Below are 19,273 nucleotides of genomic sequence, written 5' to 3' on the forward strand. Positions count from 1 at the left end.
ACACATCCATGGTCCCTTCGTCCATCGTGACTTTCCCTCGATTTTGGTACAACTCGTGCACGCATTTCCTGAGCATTGGCTACAAAAACTCCCTCCATGGTCGCTCCAGGGCTCCGTTGCTTGCACTGTTTATACCAATGATCACATATGAACTAATATTTTGGGGATGTCTTGTATTCATAATCACAGTAAAACAACTGAATAACATCTGATTTTTTGTTCACAGATTTTTTTATACATGCACACACACACACACACACACATGTATATATATATATATATATATATATATATATATATATACACATTATATATATATGTGTGTGTGAATAAATAAACTATAAGCCTAAAAGCTGTACATTTCTACATGTACGTGTTCCCAGACATTCAAATCCATACATCCACATTTACAGGCACCACTGCACACTTTGATTCAGCCAAACACACACTGAAAAAAAAATACAAATAACAACAATGTACAACACATGATGTACATAAAAGTAAACAGACAAAAGAAAACAGTCTCTGCAAACTTCACGTTGCTTTAAAGTGACGTGTTTTCATTGCAATAAATGCTAAAACGCTGACTGAGCACGTCCACATCCTAGACGGGATCCCCGTTCTATCCTGCCATCATCTGTTGACATCTGTTGATCCATAGGAACTAGACTGCAGCTCTGACCCTCAACATCTGACTGGCCGTATGGAATAACACTTATGAGCTCCCCTGACTCTCACCCCCTACCGCCACCCCCTCCCCTCGGCGTTTTATGGGGTGAGTGCAGCACGAAGAAGGAGGGCTTTCCCCTCTGCATTACATCCCCTTTTTGAGAAAAGGTGGCCTGGGAATAATTGGGTTTCAACTGCAGCAGCCCAATGAGTTGGTCTTTTGGAAAATGACTCCATTTACTTTTGTCTGACTGCCCGCTGCTTCCACAGCTGCAGCTTTTCTTTCCTTTTTTCTTTTTTTCCTCCATTCAGGTTTAGGATTTTAGTGTACAGGCCTGGCAGACAGCCAGGTGAGAGAGTGGAACACAATCCCAGCATTACTAACCCACATTCAGCAAGGCGAGACGGGAGCACGCCCCGCCCCCCCCCCCCCCCCCCCCTTATGTTAGTTTATAAGAGAATACCTCTCAGTTGAAGAATTTAGGCCAAGGTGAAATATGTGACACTATTTCAATTTTTTTTTTAACTGAAGGCCACTAAAAGAAGCTTGAACTTTTGTTCATTTTAGCAGTGAGCAAAAGTCGCATCCCGTGCAATATTCCTTCATAGAAGCACACGTAGAACAGAGGATGACCTGGAAGGGTCAGGAGGCCCAAGGAGGGCGAGGAGGCGCTGGTGTGACCAGGAGGCTTTCCAGAGCTGTCATGGCGATTTGTCTGTCAACACCAAAAATGGTCTGATCTTTCTGAAGCGCTGCAGGGTGGAGTGGGTGAGTCCTGTACCAAGGACAAATGTGTTTCATTATCTGGTAGATTGTTTCACTGTCCTGAAGATTCAAGAGAAGTGTGGTTTTTACTTAATTTTCAGGAGGTATTACAACACAACATATATGATGCTTTTAGTTGTAGGGTTTTTACATTTGACATAGAGGGGGGAGAGGGTCTGTTTTATTGTACCTTTGTAGTTACAAATGTAGACATTCAATTTCCTAAAATGTACCCAAAAAAAAAAAAAAAAAAAAGAGTCTTGACTATCTTTTAGCTCTGCCTCTGTAGCATCTTGGTGTCTGGGTGTGCATTGTATTTTAGGACAAAGAGTCCCTGTGCCAGAAGTATTATGCTGTCAAATATGTCAACATTTTCAAGGAAACCGCAGCAACTGTTATAAAGTGTTACTGCAACATAACACTTTATTTTAAATGTGCAATTTGTGGCTGATCTCAAGAAACTACAGCTTTATATTTAATACTCTAAAGGGGGGGGGGGCAGCATATCACCGAGTTTTGGTTCGAGACTGAAATAGAAGCAGATCTCTGAGTTTGCGCGCTGACATTGAAAATGAATATTTATGCAGCAGTTTGCACAGAAAAATGAATGCTAAAATGAAAAACACTACTTTTTGAAAGTCGGGCGGTGTTTCGCTGTTTTAGGGTTATAAGATGATACATGAGCTGTGACTCCAATCAGTTCTTTTTCTTTTCCTCACTGATCTGTGACTGTCATGATTACATTTCTTTTGTGACGGTTCTGGAGGGATCACATCACTCTTAGAGCTGCGAGCAGAAGGACACGCTGAGGTTGTAGCGGATGGCACCGTGCAACCTTCCTACCAAAGCTTTGTTTTCTACATTTTTCATGACAACTTTCCAACATACCTGGTCTTCTGAAACCCTTCTTTCTGCACGTCTCCTCCAACAATGTGTGGGTCATGAGCCAAGGTTGTGGCGGAGGGTTTCCTCCATACCACGGTCCGTCTTCCATATCAGAAACTTCTCCACCAATCAAAGCAAGCCAAACCTCACTCAACCCTCTTCATGCTTTTGAGTTGGAACACAGAAGCTGTTTAGATTAAAGAGGTCAAGGCCTGTGGACATTGTTGCCATACTCACATTTGGAATGAGAAGTAGTTGGGCTGGTCTCATTCCAGCTTTCAGGGTCGCGCTTATCTCCAAACAAAGGCTCGTCGGTCGGCGCAAACCCTGACACACCCGCTAGCTGGGGGGGAAATGCCTGAGTGCACGACTTAAGCTAATAAAATGAAGTTAATGATAAGAACAGTCATGGAGCTGCAGCTGCTCTCCAAGTATGACCAAAAATAAGCTCTGAGATAAACATTCATCAACACGTCCTCCAGCCTAAACAAGCATATCGTTTGGTTTGCTCGGTTTGGACCCTCTGATAAGCACGTGGTTTTTATATGCCAGATCGGCTACTGTGGCTTCTAAAATGGTTATAAACCACTGTTGAAAAATAATAAAGTTTGATGATGTGTCATTGCTACGGTGAAGGTCTGATTGGGTTTAAGAACAGCGGCAAAAAAAACTTGGTTAGATTGAAGGAAAATTCATAATTTGGGTCCAAATTGGCACTTTTGTTAAGATTAGAGGAATGATCGAGGTTCTCTGTCTCGACTTGTGGTTGGAAATTGGAAAGTGGTCAACTCTGGCGTTTTGTTGACCCGCCCACCACCCTGACCTCTTTAGACTTGATACAATAACGACATTCTGATTAAGAGCTGCTCCACTTAAATTAGGTTGAAATGGTTCTCTCCTAGGTTTAAGAGGTTTTTTTAAAAATCCCCATTAAAATGATTTTTGTGTTGTTTTTTTATCACCTGAATCAAGGGTGTAGGACAGCTGGCGTCCCAGAGAGGACAAAGACAGCCAAAATGTATTGTTCTTTTTTTTGTTTTTGTTTTTGTGCTACTGTTTTTTTTGTTGTTTTGCTTTTTTCAATTTGAGGCTGCATAAATAAGACTTAAAAAAAATCAAAAGTCCATACGTGTGCTCATATGCCTGTGGTTGCACGTGTGTGTGTGTGTGTGTGTGTCTAAGGTTGAATGTGAGGAAAAAGTTCTAAAATAATGGCACCAAAATCATAAAATTAACTTTTAGTGGTGTCACTGAACATAACAAAAAAGAAAATACGACTTGAAAAAGAAGAAACCAAACTGCTGCCGTCAGTAGTTAGTTAGTTAGTTAGTTAATTAGTCAGTTAGCAGTCAGTTAGTAGTGTCTAGCAGCAAGTTCACACTTGGGGTGGTTTTAGTCGGTTGTTACATTGTGTTACTTGACCAATAGAAGCTCCTCACTGGATAATACACGTAAAAAAAAGCATTAATAAAGAGCTCCTATGTACAACAGAGTCAACCCACCCTTGCAGTAACGTGTAACCCAATCACTCAAAGAAATTAATTCTTAAATGTTCCCATCAGCCTGGAAGTTTGGCTACCCATTATTACATTTCATGGTCATTACCCAGTCTGAGTTACAGTGGAATAATATGGTCAAGTAAGCAGTCATGTGAGTGTAAAACTCAATAGCTCCAGTGTAGTCGCCATCCAAAATGGGAGCGCACAGAACCTGCCAGTGAGTGTTTCGTCATCGGGGTTTTAGAGTAAAGTCAAAGCGAATGAGACATAATGTTGCTTAGTAGGCCAACCGGGAGACTCATCCAGGCCACAGAAGCTCGAGAGTGCACACGCATGTGCATAGACACGCTTGGACATATAAATAAATACACACATGACCCAAATTTTTAATAAAAACATGTTCCAGTATTGTTCTCTTACCCACACACACCCAACTCTTTTCAGCCCCTGCCCTTGGAAACCAAGCAAACAAGTGCGCTCACATTTGGCAGGCAGCTCGCTGGCTTCTGTCTATGGGAACAACTGTACCAAGTCGTTGTGTCAGATATATGAAGGAACGCCGCACAAGTCTGAATCAGCCATTAAATCACGACACGGGAGGTGAGGTAATGAAAACGTTTGCCCCAGATTTACTTGACTCCATTATTTGAAGGAGTTAATGTCACACGCACATAAATCATGCGTCATTTGCGCCTATCTGTCTCCACTCAAGATGTTTCTTTTCAGTTCTGATTCATATTAATGTGACGGCTGACTTTTTATTCTTAAAGTCAGGAAGTAATGCTTTATCTTCCAACTTGAAGGAAAAACAACATGCGTACTCTGATGGTTTGGTTTTAACCAACTGACAGACGAGTGTCTCATTGTTTTTCTACTTTCTCGTTTGTCTTTTCTTCCTCCAGCTTGGGACAAAACTTGCCTTGACGGCTGTGGGAGGAAGACGTGATGTCAGTGGCTTTTAGGAAGCTGTACTGCATGTGGTCTCAAGTTTATTACTCTTTTCTCGATTGAAATGACATGTTGAGAAATAGGTTTACATTGAAATGTGATGCTCGAAGCAGCAAAGATTTGTTTCACCATGAATTAGATGTTGTCAAGCTCGTGTGAACTGCACAACGGTTTTAAATTGATTGGAACTTTGTCACAATTATTGAAGTAGGAAAGGAAGTTTTAGTTTTTTAAACACGAAGAAAGAAAGCGGAATCCCAGAGATTTGAGACAAATTGGATAATTATCTGCCAAGCTGAGGCAGACAAACTTGTGACGCAGCACAAGAACAAGAAGGCAGTGAACTGATGGGACAGGGAACAACAGCTGTTAAAGAGGAGTGGGACTGATGAACTGACGAGGTTCTGGTGGATGCAGAAACCAACCAAGACTCAAGAGGAGGAGATTTCAAATTAGAACAACTTCAAAAAGGTGCGATCGAATGCCGGATGGGAGACTATCAACTCCCCTCATTAGTTTATCAACTGTGCTGCTCCAGGCTGCAGGGGCCTGTGCAATTGTTTTCCTTTGTGTTTGAATAATATGAGTTATGTGTTGGATTAAGTGCATTTTTAAGTTGTGATTGGTACAAGCGGTGCTGTTTTGTTCATGTGTAGTTTTTTTTTTATTTTTTATTAACTGTGGAAGAAGTCTTGTGAGCAGCATTCCAGCCCAAGACGAATTTTCCTGAGTACAGTAAAGTATTGTATCATATCTCAGCTCTCAGGAAGGATCAAAATGATAAAAACATAACTCGAGAGTCCAGTCTATGAAAGCTGACATCAAAAACCACCACAGCAAAAGTCCAAGCATTGCAGAAGTCGCTCTGCGCGTCCTCACAAGAAGGTTTGGACTGACTGAACGACCTACGGACACACGACACACAGTTTATCATCGCCTCAGTATCCAAAAGGACCATATTACACTTCCTAAAATACCTTAATGTAGAGGACAGAAAGATTATTTGAAGAATCAATTCAGCAGCTATTCAAAGTTATATTTTTGCAATTTTATATTATCAGAAAAATGTGTCCAAAGTACTCAAAATATCATCACTGCCACACAGGACATAAGAATGATCAACATTTCAATGTTATTTTTAAACAATTATGTTTTATTGCTGCACAAAAAATATTGAAGTGTATTAATTGTAACTTATGGATTTTTTGTGTGTGTGTTTGTTTTCCAAACACAGCCAGTTCAAGAGTCAGAGCGCAGAATCAATAAGCCTCGCTCAGCTTCACCTGAACCAGCAGGTGCGGAGGCCTCTCTGATTCATTTGGTGTCGTTGAGAAACTGCGGCGAACGTTTGAGTGGCATCGAATGTGTGTCTGCTCTTCTTACATCAGCGCCTCCAGAGGTTTGGTGCATTTGACACGTTGATCGCTTGCAGCGCCGCCAACCTGCTGGTTTCATTGAGGAACAGTTCAATTCAGCTGACAAGAGCAATTTGTGAAACGTCGTGAGCGTCATCCTCTCATTGAAGTGCTGCATTTTATCAGTGAATCACCTTTAGAAGTTACAATAACTTGAGAGAGAAAGACAGGAACAGACTAATGTTCTTCCTCTCCATGGCATCAATCAGCGGCAGAGCGAGTCGCTGCATCTGGACCACAGATTCTGCTCCCGGTCGGCTGTTTATAGCCGAGGATTAAAGAACGGAACCTTCACACCAACCTGGCTGGAAAGTCTGCTATATCCAGTCGACATGTCCAGTCTGCAGCTAGAACAGCAGAATTTCAGAAACACATTGGGCTTTATTTTTTGTTGTTTGCTTGTTTCTGGGTTTTATTTTATAATTAGTTTTCGAATGACACCTAGAGGGCACTTGCATACCCGTGCCTAACCACAATACCTTTTTTATTTTTTGGCAATATTTCACGGGCTTACTTCCACTTCCAGTGACAAGAATCCATCTTGTCGATTACCTCCAAAAGTTAACCATGTGCTCCTTGTACTATCATCTTTTTTCCCCACCAAATTTCATCAAAATTCATCGCTCTGTTTTTGAGATATCCTGCTGACAGATGTGCTCTTTGGTGGAGGTAATAAAACCTGTGAGGACTTGTTCCTGAAGCTAACCTGTTTTTATTATACCCTGAATATAGTTTATTGCTGAGACTGACGACACACTCCTGCTCTGAAACCTGCAAGCGTTCAGTGCAAAAATGCACGTACAAGACAAGAACGTTCCTCGTAAAGGTACATATGTTACCTCAGTTGACTACAAGAGGCCAGAAGTGCATCTTCGGTCAAAGAGAGAGTCCAAGCAGACTGAGGATACACAAATAGGTAGCGACTAGCATTTGGACCCTTTTAGTTACACACACTGGTACGCGAAAACTCAGAGTCCCTGTAATTCCTCTCCTATGAAAAAGTAACAGAAATATGTAACTTGACAACCCATGTGACACAATCTCCCTGGTAGTGATTGCCTCACTCACTTTGACTCTTGAGTAACGGAGTTTCCCAGTTGTAATTTAATGTGGTGGATTGGAAGGAGACCACTTCACTTCACTCTTGAACGCACATGAATCAACTTTAAGGCTCCAAGTTTGAGTCATAAGTCTGAATGTGGAGATGAGCTCATGTTTGCTGGTGACATGGTTTCATCTGGGGCGGTCTGTCGACAACCCCCGCACATCTGTGGAGACATTATGCCATATTAACACAACTGTAATTACACATTCCCTGTCATTTACACAGCAGTGAATTACTCTGAACCCAGTGTGTATGAGAGGATGGGTTTGGAGTTCTCAGCGTTGTGGTGACTTACTTTAAAAAGTATTTTCTTGTATCACGCACCCCTCCCGTATCATGTGAATCCTCTACTTTGACTGTCTTGTTTATTTATATCAGCTGCATCATTGTTTTCAAGACTGGAGTGATATCATGTGAGAGTGTCACAAAACCATTTGGATGTTTCTAATGCAGTATTTTCATAAAGGGTTGGAAACCACAAGCTTTAACATTAAGGGATGAAAATACAAGACATGTTGTATTATTCTCTTGTGGCATCAAGGATTCTTGATCAATTTATGGAAGAGAACAGGGAACTGTCTTGATATTTTCAGTCAGTCCAGTGGATATACCATAATATATTGCATCTGAATATGAAAAAATTCATATCTCAAGGTTAAACTCTAGATATCGTCTCTTGATATTGTTTTTCATCGACACCGACAACGTTTTGTTACGTTCAGAGAGAAAAAAAAAATCCCTGTGTATATAAAGGTATGTTGTGATACTGCTTCTGTTTTGGGCTTGTCAGCACCAAACAGGTTTGTCACTGAGTAGTTGATTGGTCAGATTTTGCCGGCGGATGTTTTGTCAAAATCAATCCACTCAAACTGTTTAATAAAACATCATCAGAGGCTGTGCAATGGCCTGTTCTCCATTATATGTTCAGAAGAGGGGTTTAGAGCCGTTTCACTTACAGGTGATGTGTTTTTCAGCTGCCGTGATGCTTTTCTCACTTCTGACGTGTCTGGTTCATTGTATGACCCCAGTTAACACCTCTCTCGCTCTGCTGTTTGAGTGTGATGGCCTGACAAGAAACAGGTGTGTTGGGGACAGAGCAGAGTCTCACCAGCTGCATCAAATCCAGTGATCAACTCACCCCTCATGGGCTGCATCCGAATTGCCAAGTAGGTCTGATCGTAGGTCTCAGAGTAGGTCGTAGGCTGTCCGAAACCACAACTGGCGCGAGTAGCGACCTACTTCGCAACCTAAATTCCAGCCTAAACACGCCCACATTGTAGGTCAGTTCAGGTGCATCCTACGGAGCAACCTGTGGCCCACAATGCACCACGGACTTCTTCTTCGCCCCCTAAAAACTTGTGGACCCGCAAGCCAAGTTTGCGCCACCAACAGTCTCCCATTCTTATGCAACACAAACATTTATAGTTGTTGTTGATGACTAAAGGCGTGTTCACACCAAACGCGACGCGTGTGAGCACACCTTCACAGGTGCGTTAATGTGCTTAATAATAGAGAATGAGTGAAAGGTGCGTTCAGAGTGGAGTGCAGTACGACAGCCAGGCCAGCAGGTGGGGCTTTCGTTGGCGCTGTCTACCTATTTGGGGTATCTGTGCTCTGCCAGCAGAGGTCGTGCTTCACCACCAGTCTTCTAGGGTGCCCGAATGGTGCTGCCGTGTTTAGGTTGTAGGAGTAGGCTGTAGCGGTAGGACGTAGGTTGCCACTTGCCAATTCGGACGCAGCCATGTTCTCAAATGTGCCACATTGTTGCGACATGGCCATCGTTAATTCACGCAGGCACAAGGAGAACATGGAGACTCCACACAAAATAATCCCATGCCTGAGCCGGGACTCGAACCCGGAACCTTCTTGCTGTGAGGCGACAGTGCTGACCACTGTACCACCATGCAGCCCGTTTTAAAAAAGTTTTACGTAAACAAGAACAAAAATGTGTCCACAAAAAAAAAAAAAACACACTGAAAAGGCTGTAGGCCAGGCCTGTAAGTGGCGCTGCAACGCTGCCACAGAGATCCACCACAAACAGAGAAAGGGACACAGAACATGTGCTTAAAACTTGTGCGACGTAAACAAACACACTGTAATCCGTCATTGTTGCTGTTGTTGGGGAGGTCAGGTTAAATGCGAGTTAAGGGAGAGGTGGGGTTATGGCGTCACTCTGAAAAGATGCGTAAGGGTTGCAAACATGGAAATGTGAGGGTGGTGTCTTCAGATATGTTCACTCTGGGACCCGCTTTAAAAAAATTAACATATTCGGGCTCCCAAAACTCCATTTCCATGTGGACGAAATGCCCATTCAAACCTTTGCGAATTCTCCTAAACTGATCTCTTAGTGGACGGCCCCTAAATAAACCTGTGTGTTTGAAGATCTGCTCCCCAGCCCCACCCACAAACTATCACCCTTTCCTCTCTCTGGCTCAGAATCACTCACCTTGGTCAAAGTAGAGAGCTTCATATCATGCTTGGTTGAAAGCAGGACACAAGTGTAGAAGGCAGTGCAGCACATAAATATAGAATAAGTTATATTTAATGTGGAAATATGATGTTTTGGTTTTGCTGGGATGTTGGTTTGAGCCATCAGCCCATGACTCAAAGGTCTTCCTGAGGCTTCTGGCTGCCTCTTGTGTTCTGACCTCTTCCAGAAATCTGTTGCTGTCTGTTTGCTTGCAGTGAAACTCTTGATGCAGGTTTGCAACTCAAAACACATCAAACTGAAAATGCATCGGGAGAATGCAGACCTCTATAAAGGCCCATGGTATGATTTCTGATAAATTAATGGAAATGTCGGGAGAAATGTTTTCATTTTTGCAACTTTATATATAATAACACTCTTTGCCTAATATCTATGTTTGGGTTTGCCATGTTGTAAATTACATCACCAGTATTGTTTTTTTTTTTAACTTTTTAATTGTCTCTGATGGGAGGCAGGACTCCAGCACATTACTTAAAGCAACACATGATGATCTGAATCAGCTGGGAGGCTCCGACTGCAGTCAGAGGATGCTAACTGCTTAGTCTGTAGTCTGTGTCTCTGGATTATTGCTAATATGCTAAATCTTTTTAGTTTGAGAGACAGAGACTCCATTGCTGCGTCCGAATTGCCAAGTAGGTCTGATCGTAGGTCTCAGAGTAGGTCGTAGGCTGTCCGAAACCACAACTGGCGCGAGTAGCGACCTACTTCGCAACCTAAATTCCAGCCTAAACACGCCCACATTGTAGGTCAGTTCAGGTGCATCCTACGGAGCAAACTATGGCCCACAATGCACCACGGACTTCTTCTTCGTCCCCTAAAAACTTGTGCCACCAACAGTCTCCCATTCTTATGCAACACAAACATTTATAGTCGTTGTTGATGACTAAAGGCGTGTTCACACCAAACGCGACGCGTGTGAGCACACCTTCACAGGTGCGTTAATGTGCTTAATAATAGAGAATGAGTGAAAGGTGCGTTCAGAGTGGAGTGCAGTACGACAGCCAGGCCAGCAGGTGGGGCTTTCGTTGGTGCTGTCTACCTATTTGCGGTATCTGTGCTCTGCCAGCAGAGGTCGTGCTTCACCACCAGTCTTCTAGGGTGCCCGAATGGTGCCGCCGTGTTTAGGTTGTACGATTAGGCTGTAGCGGTAGGACGTAGGTTGCCACTTGGCAATTCGGACGCAGCACATGCTTTTTCTGAGCTCAAATTCCTCTCCATTTCCGGTTTCCTTTCCCCCCCCCCTGCCATTGTTGGTGTCAAAATAAAAGCCCCACAATTCTTTGTGCATCTAACAGTAAAAAAAACCCCAAAACATTTCAACTGTCAATGTAGAGTGTCTTTAACATGTAAAACAAATTCAGAGCTGAACAAAGCCAATGTTAAAAAATGTGGCAAATACAGCAGGATCAGAGTTAATGAATTCCCCTTATATTGGAGTCTGTTCAGTTTGAGGTAATGTCTGTCTCTTGTCTTGCAGCAAATTGTTTGAGTCTTCCTGCTTAGATCATGTGAAAATAAATATGCTTATGTGCTAGCAAAAAGAAAAGAATGTGATTGGTCACATTAGCATTCTCTGAGGGTCTGCTGATTGCAAAACAAACACTCATTCCAGGATTCTCAAAGGCCCTCTAATGTTTTGGCCCTACGCTACCCCCCCCCCCCCCCCCCCATTGCTACGTTTCCAAATCAACAACACCAAACAACATCTTTATTGCTGTTTGTCAGACCTGCTTCAGTACCTTCTTGTGTTGGTCCATGTTTCATGAGAATGGTCCTGGTAGATTTATGTCATGCTACTGACAGACATATTGCCCTACACCATAAACATGGCAACTTTGTAGCTGGAGTTTTATTATACTTTTAGTGATATTACAACCGTGATGTTGCTTTTATCTGTTTAAGTCAGGAGATTAGTTCCTATCCCAGCTGTTTCAGTGTGATTCATTCTGTACGGCCGATGCCAGCAACACAAATAACTCCAGTCGACAGGCTTGACCCACCCCTCTGCCTCTGACAGAGTTACGACTGCCTGCTTTCCCCTGAAAACCCTCAGGCGATTGTATCTTTATAGTCTGTCTGCTTCATGAAGTCCAGACTTAGAAATAAAGACCTTTTTCACTTAGGCTAAGTTTTCTGGGAAGGTTGAAAGGGGAGAAAGAAAAATAAGAGAAGGGGGAGACCTGGCATTTGTATCCTATAGTGCCTGGTATTGGAGAACTTTTCCATCACTATGGCGCCCACTGAAATATGCCACTGCCTTTTGTTGACGAGCGTCTTGGAATGTGTTTGCTGCATTAGAAAGAGTGATGATGAGGAAAAGAAACGGTATAAAAGAGAAGGTTTGAGCCGTTGGATTAAAGAGTGGGGAAAAAAAGAAAGCAAAAGATTCCTTCCCTTGTGTCTAACAGTTTATTCGTGATCCGTTTAAAAGTCCCAGACCAGACTGCATTTGTTATAATGTTCAATTTAATTTGACGAATGGATGAAGATTCAAATCCACAGAACACTCACAGACGTGGCCTTCAAAACCCACCTATGTTTCTTAATCCACTTTATATGAACAGATTTGAGAAGGTACCATGACCACCAAAATCCCAGTGGATATTTCTCACTGTAAAACCAGACCACCCCCCCCCCCCCCAAAAAAAAAAACCTGACAATGACATCAGTGTTTACAGTGTTTACTTTCTTTTCAGAAAATTTTCTCTACCGTATCAAGACCCAGACTTGGTGCTATGACTATAAAAGAAAAAGAAACTGGACACAGAATGAACAGGGACTTAATTTCCATGAAACACATTCAACCTCATCCTGTCTTTTTTTAATCATTTAAATGATGGTATTTTCATCAAATTGTCTCTTTCAAAAATCTGAGACGAATTTACTTTAAAAGTAATTTCCAGCAGAACATTTATTTGATTTTTTTGTTTTTTTTCCCACATTGTCACTGCAGTTGGGCGGCATGGTGGTGCAGTGGTCAGTGCTGTGGCCTCACAGCAAGAAGGTTCAGGGTTCAAGCCCAGGCTCCACCACAGGATCTCTCTGTGTGGAGTCTCCACGTTCTCCCTGTTCCTGCGTGGGTTCTCTCTGGTACTCCAGCTTCCTCCCACAGTCCAAAGACACCAAGAGGGGACGAGGCTGATTGATACTCTAAATTGACCGTAGGTGTGACTGTGAGTGTGAATGGTTGTCTGTCTCTATGTCTTGGACCTGTGATGGACTGGTGACCTGTCCAGGGTGAACCCCGCCTCTCACCTGAAGGCTGCTGGGATAGGCTCCAGCCCCCCCGCAAACCCTTAACAGGATAAGTGGAAGAAAATGGATGGATGGATGGATGGATAGGTAACAGCATTTCATGTTGTCTGCATCAAATGTTTGATTTGTAGAAAGAGGAAATGTATTTGTCATATTTGGCGTCTGTGCACATTTAACCACTTGGATTACATCACAAATAGAGGACTATCACTGACACTTTATGACCACATTGTACCTCTGTCGTCCTTCACTCCCACCATGGACCTGCTGTTTTTACTGTTTTCAAGTCTGTGTAAGCAGTTGGAGTTCAGGGTTGGGTCAAATGTTTTTAAGTGATGAATTAGGTTGCTAACCTGCGCTACAAATTAGACAGCATACCTCTGTCATGGCTGCACAAACAACATAAATGTGTCAGTCCTCTATTTCAGAAGTCCAAAAATATATTGAGACTGAAGTAAGTTCAAACGCAAATCCCTTAACATACATTCCAGGTAATTTTATTGAAATTTATCACCGTGGACTAAATATTTCTGGCTAAAGCAGACAAACAAATGGGACTTGGGGAAAAAAAAAATCATCTGCAAACATGAATGTTGATCTGGTTCTTGTCAGGTTGAATGTGTTCTTTTTAAACAAATACAGCTGAAATACACAATTTACCACCTGTTGCGGTTGTACGTAATTTAGGTCACCTCAGATAAATTGTTTCCATCTCACATTAATTGCTTGGGAGGAAAAATATTCTTCTTATTTTTTTTAAATTCTTTAAATTCAAAAGAAATTAATACAAAGTTTTAAACATTTCAAATGAATTTTGATCACTACTTTGGCTTACGGTTACGAAATTTTGAAATGGCACGGAGCCTAGAATCAGGCACAGAGAGAATTCCTTTTTCATTCTTTTGTGGTCACACAGGGACAAAAACTCATGGGTACATGTTGAAGCCACAAGGTAGAACGTCTTCCCTGAATTTTTAGTAATTTAATATTTCTGAAAAGTTATCTTTGGGCTGCAAAATAGATATTTTTTTTCCTCTTTATTTCCACAAAATCAAATACGCAGACAACATATTCTCTCTTAGGTCAGTTAGGGAGAGTCCCAACATTTGTGATTCGTCCCTTTTTGAATCCCATTATCATGTGAACCAAAGCACAGTCACAGCTTCACCCCTTGACAAATGAAAACACTGGAGGGAACGAGGAGCTTCCAGACTTAGCAACCATAGGAATCCTCAAAAACAAACCACGTGGGGTATTTTGATTAAACAAATAGTGCATGTTTCCACTCATGTCCAGAGATTTGGTGGTAATCCAGGATGGATAACAGGGTGCAATAAAGACGAAACACAAATCATGATGAAAAACTAAGAAGTGACGCTTTAAATGTTGTTTTTAATCATGAATTTAAAGCAGAGGAGATTTTCGTGAGCTGCGGTATCATTTGTAAAAACTGCAGTAAATCTGATGGCCGAAGAACCGCATGAGTGATTTACGGTTGATCTTTTATTTACGTCTCTTACCCTTTTTTTCTTCACCTTTGCCTGGATTTACAGCTCCTGTCTCTACGTTTGGAACGTTCCAATACAAACGATTATTAAAAGAACATTTGATTCATTTGATGAGGTAATGCGGCTGCCTCTCGCTGTGAGGTTTTGATGACGATGGAAGGTCCCTGAGTCGATGCCACACACTGCAACCGTGTGAGTTAAAGATTTGGAGTGACTGGTGCAGAACTGTAAAGAATCACTAAAAACAGACCAGAGAAACATTAGAAGTAGGTAAGTGGTCTTTTAAACCAGAATCCAAATGGTTTTGATCCCATACAAATCATTGAATTACTAAACCAGGTCTGAATGAGAGCTAATTTAACCTTCAATACAGGATTAACTTCTGATTAACGGTGTCTGTCAATAGAGATGAAGAGATTACGACCTCTAAAGAAACGACTGGCTGGACAAGACTCATTTCAGTTCCAACCTGGCACTAAAGACCACTTAGACTCTGAGTCAGGAATGTCTGGAGGAAACTTCAATACATTTCACTCATATGTACAATACACACCTCATGTTTTATGGCAGGCGGGACAGTGTGGTGAGATACTATGTTTGGAAAGGCTAAAAAAAATCCTATTTGTAATTTGGGGAAAAATAAGAATATCTCGCTAAGTCTGAATGTTCAGTTATGGACCGTCTTCGTCTTAGACTTCCTGCTTTCTTTAAGTGACTCACCTGCTGCTTGTCTGTTAATTAGTCCTCGTCAGTCGCAACCCTGTTCTCAGTGTTTCTTAGCCAATCAGCTCCTTTTCCTGCCCTCGTGTTCTTCCGCCTGTCTCTTGTTGGGTCAGGAATGGAGAGTTTGGGTTTTAGTTTCTCTGTCTGAGTTCTTGTCAGAGTCTCCTGTTGTCTCACACCGTCCTGTCCAAAAGGGGGAAAAAAAAAAAAATCCTTGCTATTTCTGTATTTGGGTTCTACTTCACCACATCTTGACGATTTAGCTGAAACTAAACTCATATTTCAGTAATCTTTAATTACAGAATGGCACTGACATGTTAACCATTTCATTAAAGTTGCAGTTCAGTGCAGTCCGCGAATTGAGCGTTTCAGTTGTGCATTTTTAAGATGAGTTTTAAACATAGATCTCCCTCTGAGAGGATTTGATCCTCCCTCGACTAATTCACACGGTGTGGGAACTGCCCATCCCTCGTTCGAACATTTCTCTTGTTCCACTTGCTGTTTCTGCTCTACTCTTCTGTTCTTTTTACTCCTTCAGATCCATCGCATCCTTGTTTTATGAACACTCAGAAATAAAAGGTCAAATAAATGGTTGAAATAATCCAAATAAATAAATAAAGTGCAGGTTTTATTACCCGAGAATTTTATGCTTACATTTAAGGCACCTCTGAAGAGGGTGTCTGATGATGTAAGTTATAAAACACACGCGCACACACAACACCACTAGGCTGTCGTGTGTGTGTAAGAGTGTATTATAATTCCAAGTCTACAGCTGAAATAAAAAGAAAATGAATCCTGTGTGTTTGTGGTCTTGCTAAGAAATCCTGCAGGTTAAAGCGGTGAAGAAGGGGAGTTGTCTGCTGGTGATAATGCACTTGTTTTATTTGAACCATGAAAAGGAGGAGAAGAAGAAGAAGAAGAAGAAGAAGAAGAAGAAGAAGAAGAAGGATATCCAGAAGAAGAATTAGAAGTGTTGGTAGAACAATAAGTTAAGCACAAGAAGATCTGTGTTGGAAATAGTTTCAAGACACAAGGTATGGAAAGGCACATGAGTGACACGTTAGATATGTTACAGCAATTAAACAGTTATGTACAATACCAAAGAGACAACGTGATAGCAATATAAAATTTCACATAATTTACAAGTCATGATGACCTACTAACAAGCTACACATCATATCTAAAAACAGAAGGGTGAAAGCTGGAAATTGAATTCATTTTCATTTAAAATTAAAAGTAGTTTTCCTTGCAACACTGTTAAAATTAAGATCAATCTTTCATTATCCAACGATTCACAAAAAGCCCAGCCGCACATCGATGTCAGATAGTCCTATCTTCAGGCAGAAACTCTGTCAAGAGAGAAGGTGTACTTCACTCGTACTTGGCTGTGACCAGAGATCTGAATTCGTAGTCGGAAGAAGCAATGCAACTGTGTCTTTATGGGTCCAAAGAGGAACTTCTGTGTATTTGAGACCCCCCCCCCCCCAAAAAACCAAATTGAATAACATAAACCACATGTTGTAGGTTGAGGAGTCCCAGTTTACAAGGTTCCAACAGTTTTCGGGTCTATGGCCGTGTCTCCTGCTTCAATGTGCATTTTCCAAAGTTGTCATGAGGACAGAGAGCATCCAGCTGTCAACCTGGTGTGCTTTTAATCAACAGACCCGGTGAACTCTGCTGTCGACTTAATGAACAGGAATGTTTCAGTGTGAACATTAGCGAGAGCTGGAATTCCTCTCTCGGTCAGGTGCAGGGATGAGAAATTTACTGTGGATTTTCCTGTCTGAAATGACCAGCGCTCGCTGCCTGATACTATTTTAATCTTTGAAGTCTTGCAACTATCCATTTATGAAAGGAGGCTATTCTGAGTCTGACTTGCTTACATTTCAGAAGGTGATGTTTGCATAGTTGCTGATGGAGGCGTTTACTTAAAAGTTATAGTTTAGTAAACCAACCCACCAAGGCGTACAGGTGTTCCAGGCACTCGCATGTCTGCTCTGCATATAAGGAATTATTGCTTCAAGGAGGAAAACGTGAACCGACAATTAAACTAAGATGTTCCCCAGTTTGTTAGTTTTTCTATGCTATAAAAAAAACAGCCTGAAATCTGAGCCGCATGCATGTAAATTGCTGTATAAATGCAAAAAGTAATAAGAGGATAACGTGGAACAAAAGACAGTGAAAGCCCCGTGAACTAAAACTTGCACAGCAAAACACAACACAACACCTCGGTTCGTTCAACAGGTTTTCTGCTGCTGCTGCGCCCCGCTGCAACGATTGTTTGGTAAGCTTACCGCAAAATGAATCACCGAAAACTCCTCTGCACAGTTCATCACACCAATCAGCTCAACAATCTTGTGATAACACCCACCAACACACACAGACACACACACACAGACACACAGACACACAGACACACACACACACACACACACACACACACACACACACAGAGAGATGTTATGGGACACTGAATATCATGCTGAGAGCTGGAGTGTGTGTTGTACGCTGTATAAACCTCTCACTCAATTTCATTAATTGTGATGGTCTGCGTGCTCTGTATTACACGTATGTGGAATGTTCCTGGAGCGTGTTTGCCCTGTGGATGTGAAGGTGCACACAGGTGACAAATTAAAGGGAACAAAAACAAATGCAGATGCTTTCACATAGAGCAGAGGTCGCGGAGAGATCACTGCCAGGTCTTCTCCCCGTCTTCTATCAGTACTTTTACAATGTGTGTTTTTGGTAAGACAGGAGAGCAAAGGACGAATTTAATTGAAGAGGAAATCTTGTTTTAAACCATTCGGAGGATTCTCTGCAATATTTTTTTTAAAACCCACCAAACAAATTCACAGGAGGAACTGTGCAATGCTGTTTTTTTTTTAGCAAACAGCGACGTCATCTCAACAGCCCCTCCTCCTCTCTCCGTGGCGTTGCAACACCCGTCTGTGAGCCGATGAAAGGCACCTAGTTTTTGATTCAGTTTCAGTTGCTCTTATCTCTTGTCTAGTCTCTATACGGTCGACTGAATTTTACAGCCCACTCTTCTTTTTATCACCACCGCAGCCATGGCTGGGGCGCAGGTATCATTAGAGCTCTGCTAAGCTTCGGTGCTAATCTTGAAAGTTGTCTTACTAAATTTCAATATTCAAAGAACGGCAGTGACTTTTTACATTGCAATTGGCAAATTGGTTCATATTTCTATTCTGTTATGAAACTGTTCTGAGCGTATGAAAATGCCAGGGAGCTAAAAAGGAAAACTACAAATGTTCGAACATGTATGTGATGTGTCGAGGCTGCTGTGCGGCTTGGTAGAGGCCTGGTATTTCACTAGCAAGCTTTCTGTTAGTTTTTCCTTTAATTTGTCTGCCACCTGTATCTGAATTTTCCCTAAACTTGTTCACCTATTTGCTTGTATTCAATGTAAACATACAGATTTGAGAAATGAGAGCTGTCAGGTCAGGACATAGCATATAATATCAGTGTTTTAATGGACTCTCCTCAGCTCCAGCCCCTATTCTATCAACATGTTTCAATATACACAGCAAATATCAAGCTCGCCAGTGTGGAAATACTGATCTGAGACGCTCCTAAAGGTAGAATAGATCCAAGATAAGCATTTCTCCCTGACACAGCTTGATAAATCTGGGCTAGAATACTCAGTAGACCCAATCTCGCATATTTTGCTTTCCCAGTTATATTCCAGCTTCATCTCAAACCAGCTCCACCTTGGAGTTGGGGTACACGGCAACGACGTCGTAGCCCTCTGGGGGCTGGACACGAGCCTTGGCGTGGGTCTCACAGTAAAGATTGTCCTCGATGAAGAAGTAGCCTTTCTGCTTGAGGTTGGTGCCGCAGTCGTCACACATGAAGCACTCGGGGTGGTAGAGTTTGTCCCTGGCCTTGACGATGGTGCCACTGGAGGAAGGGAGGGAGAAAGAGAGAGATTAGAGTTCTGAGGGACTGAGCGTTTTACGACGCTTTAGCCCCTGAAACTGAAGACCTGATCAGT

General features: G+C 42.1%; 1 protein-coding gene and 1 long non-coding RNA gene across 3 annotated transcripts in view; both read right to left on the minus strand.

Annotated features, from left to right (window-relative positions):
* Nucleotides 1-5,931: 5,931 nt before the first annotated feature.
* On the minus strand, nt 5,932-8,378 carry LOC147248468 (uncharacterized). Its single transcript, XR_015119552.1, has 4 exons — nt 8,244-8,378; nt 7,251-7,450; nt 6,317-6,529; nt 5,932-6,212 (listed from the first exon to the last, which is right to left on the minus strand). It is a non-coding gene; the product is annotated as an uncharacterized LOC147248468 (long non-coding RNA).
* A 7,747-nt stretch (nt 8,379-16,125) lies between these two features.
* pdlim4 (PDZ and LIM domain 4) overlaps nt 16,126-19,273 on the minus strand; it is a 64,862-nt gene continuing 61,714 nt past the window's right edge. For both annotated transcript variants that reach the window (XM_086179396.1, XM_086179395.1), the window contains one exon: nt 16,126-19,179. In XM_086179396.1, coding sequence (XP_086035522.1) covers nt 18,975-19,179 — 205 coding nt within the window. In that variant the 3' untranslated portion in view covers nt 16,126-18,974. The remainder of the gene's footprint in view (nt 19,180-19,273) is intronic.

The sequence above is a fragment of the Aulostomus chinensis genome, chromosome 15 (assembly GCF_037954235.1).
Source record: "Aulostomus chinensis isolate RoL2024-O1b breed Wild chromosome 15, RoL_Achi_v1.0, whole genome shotgun sequence".
NCBI lineage: Eukaryota > Metazoa > Chordata > Actinopteri > Syngnathiformes > Aulostomidae > Aulostomus > Aulostomus chinensis.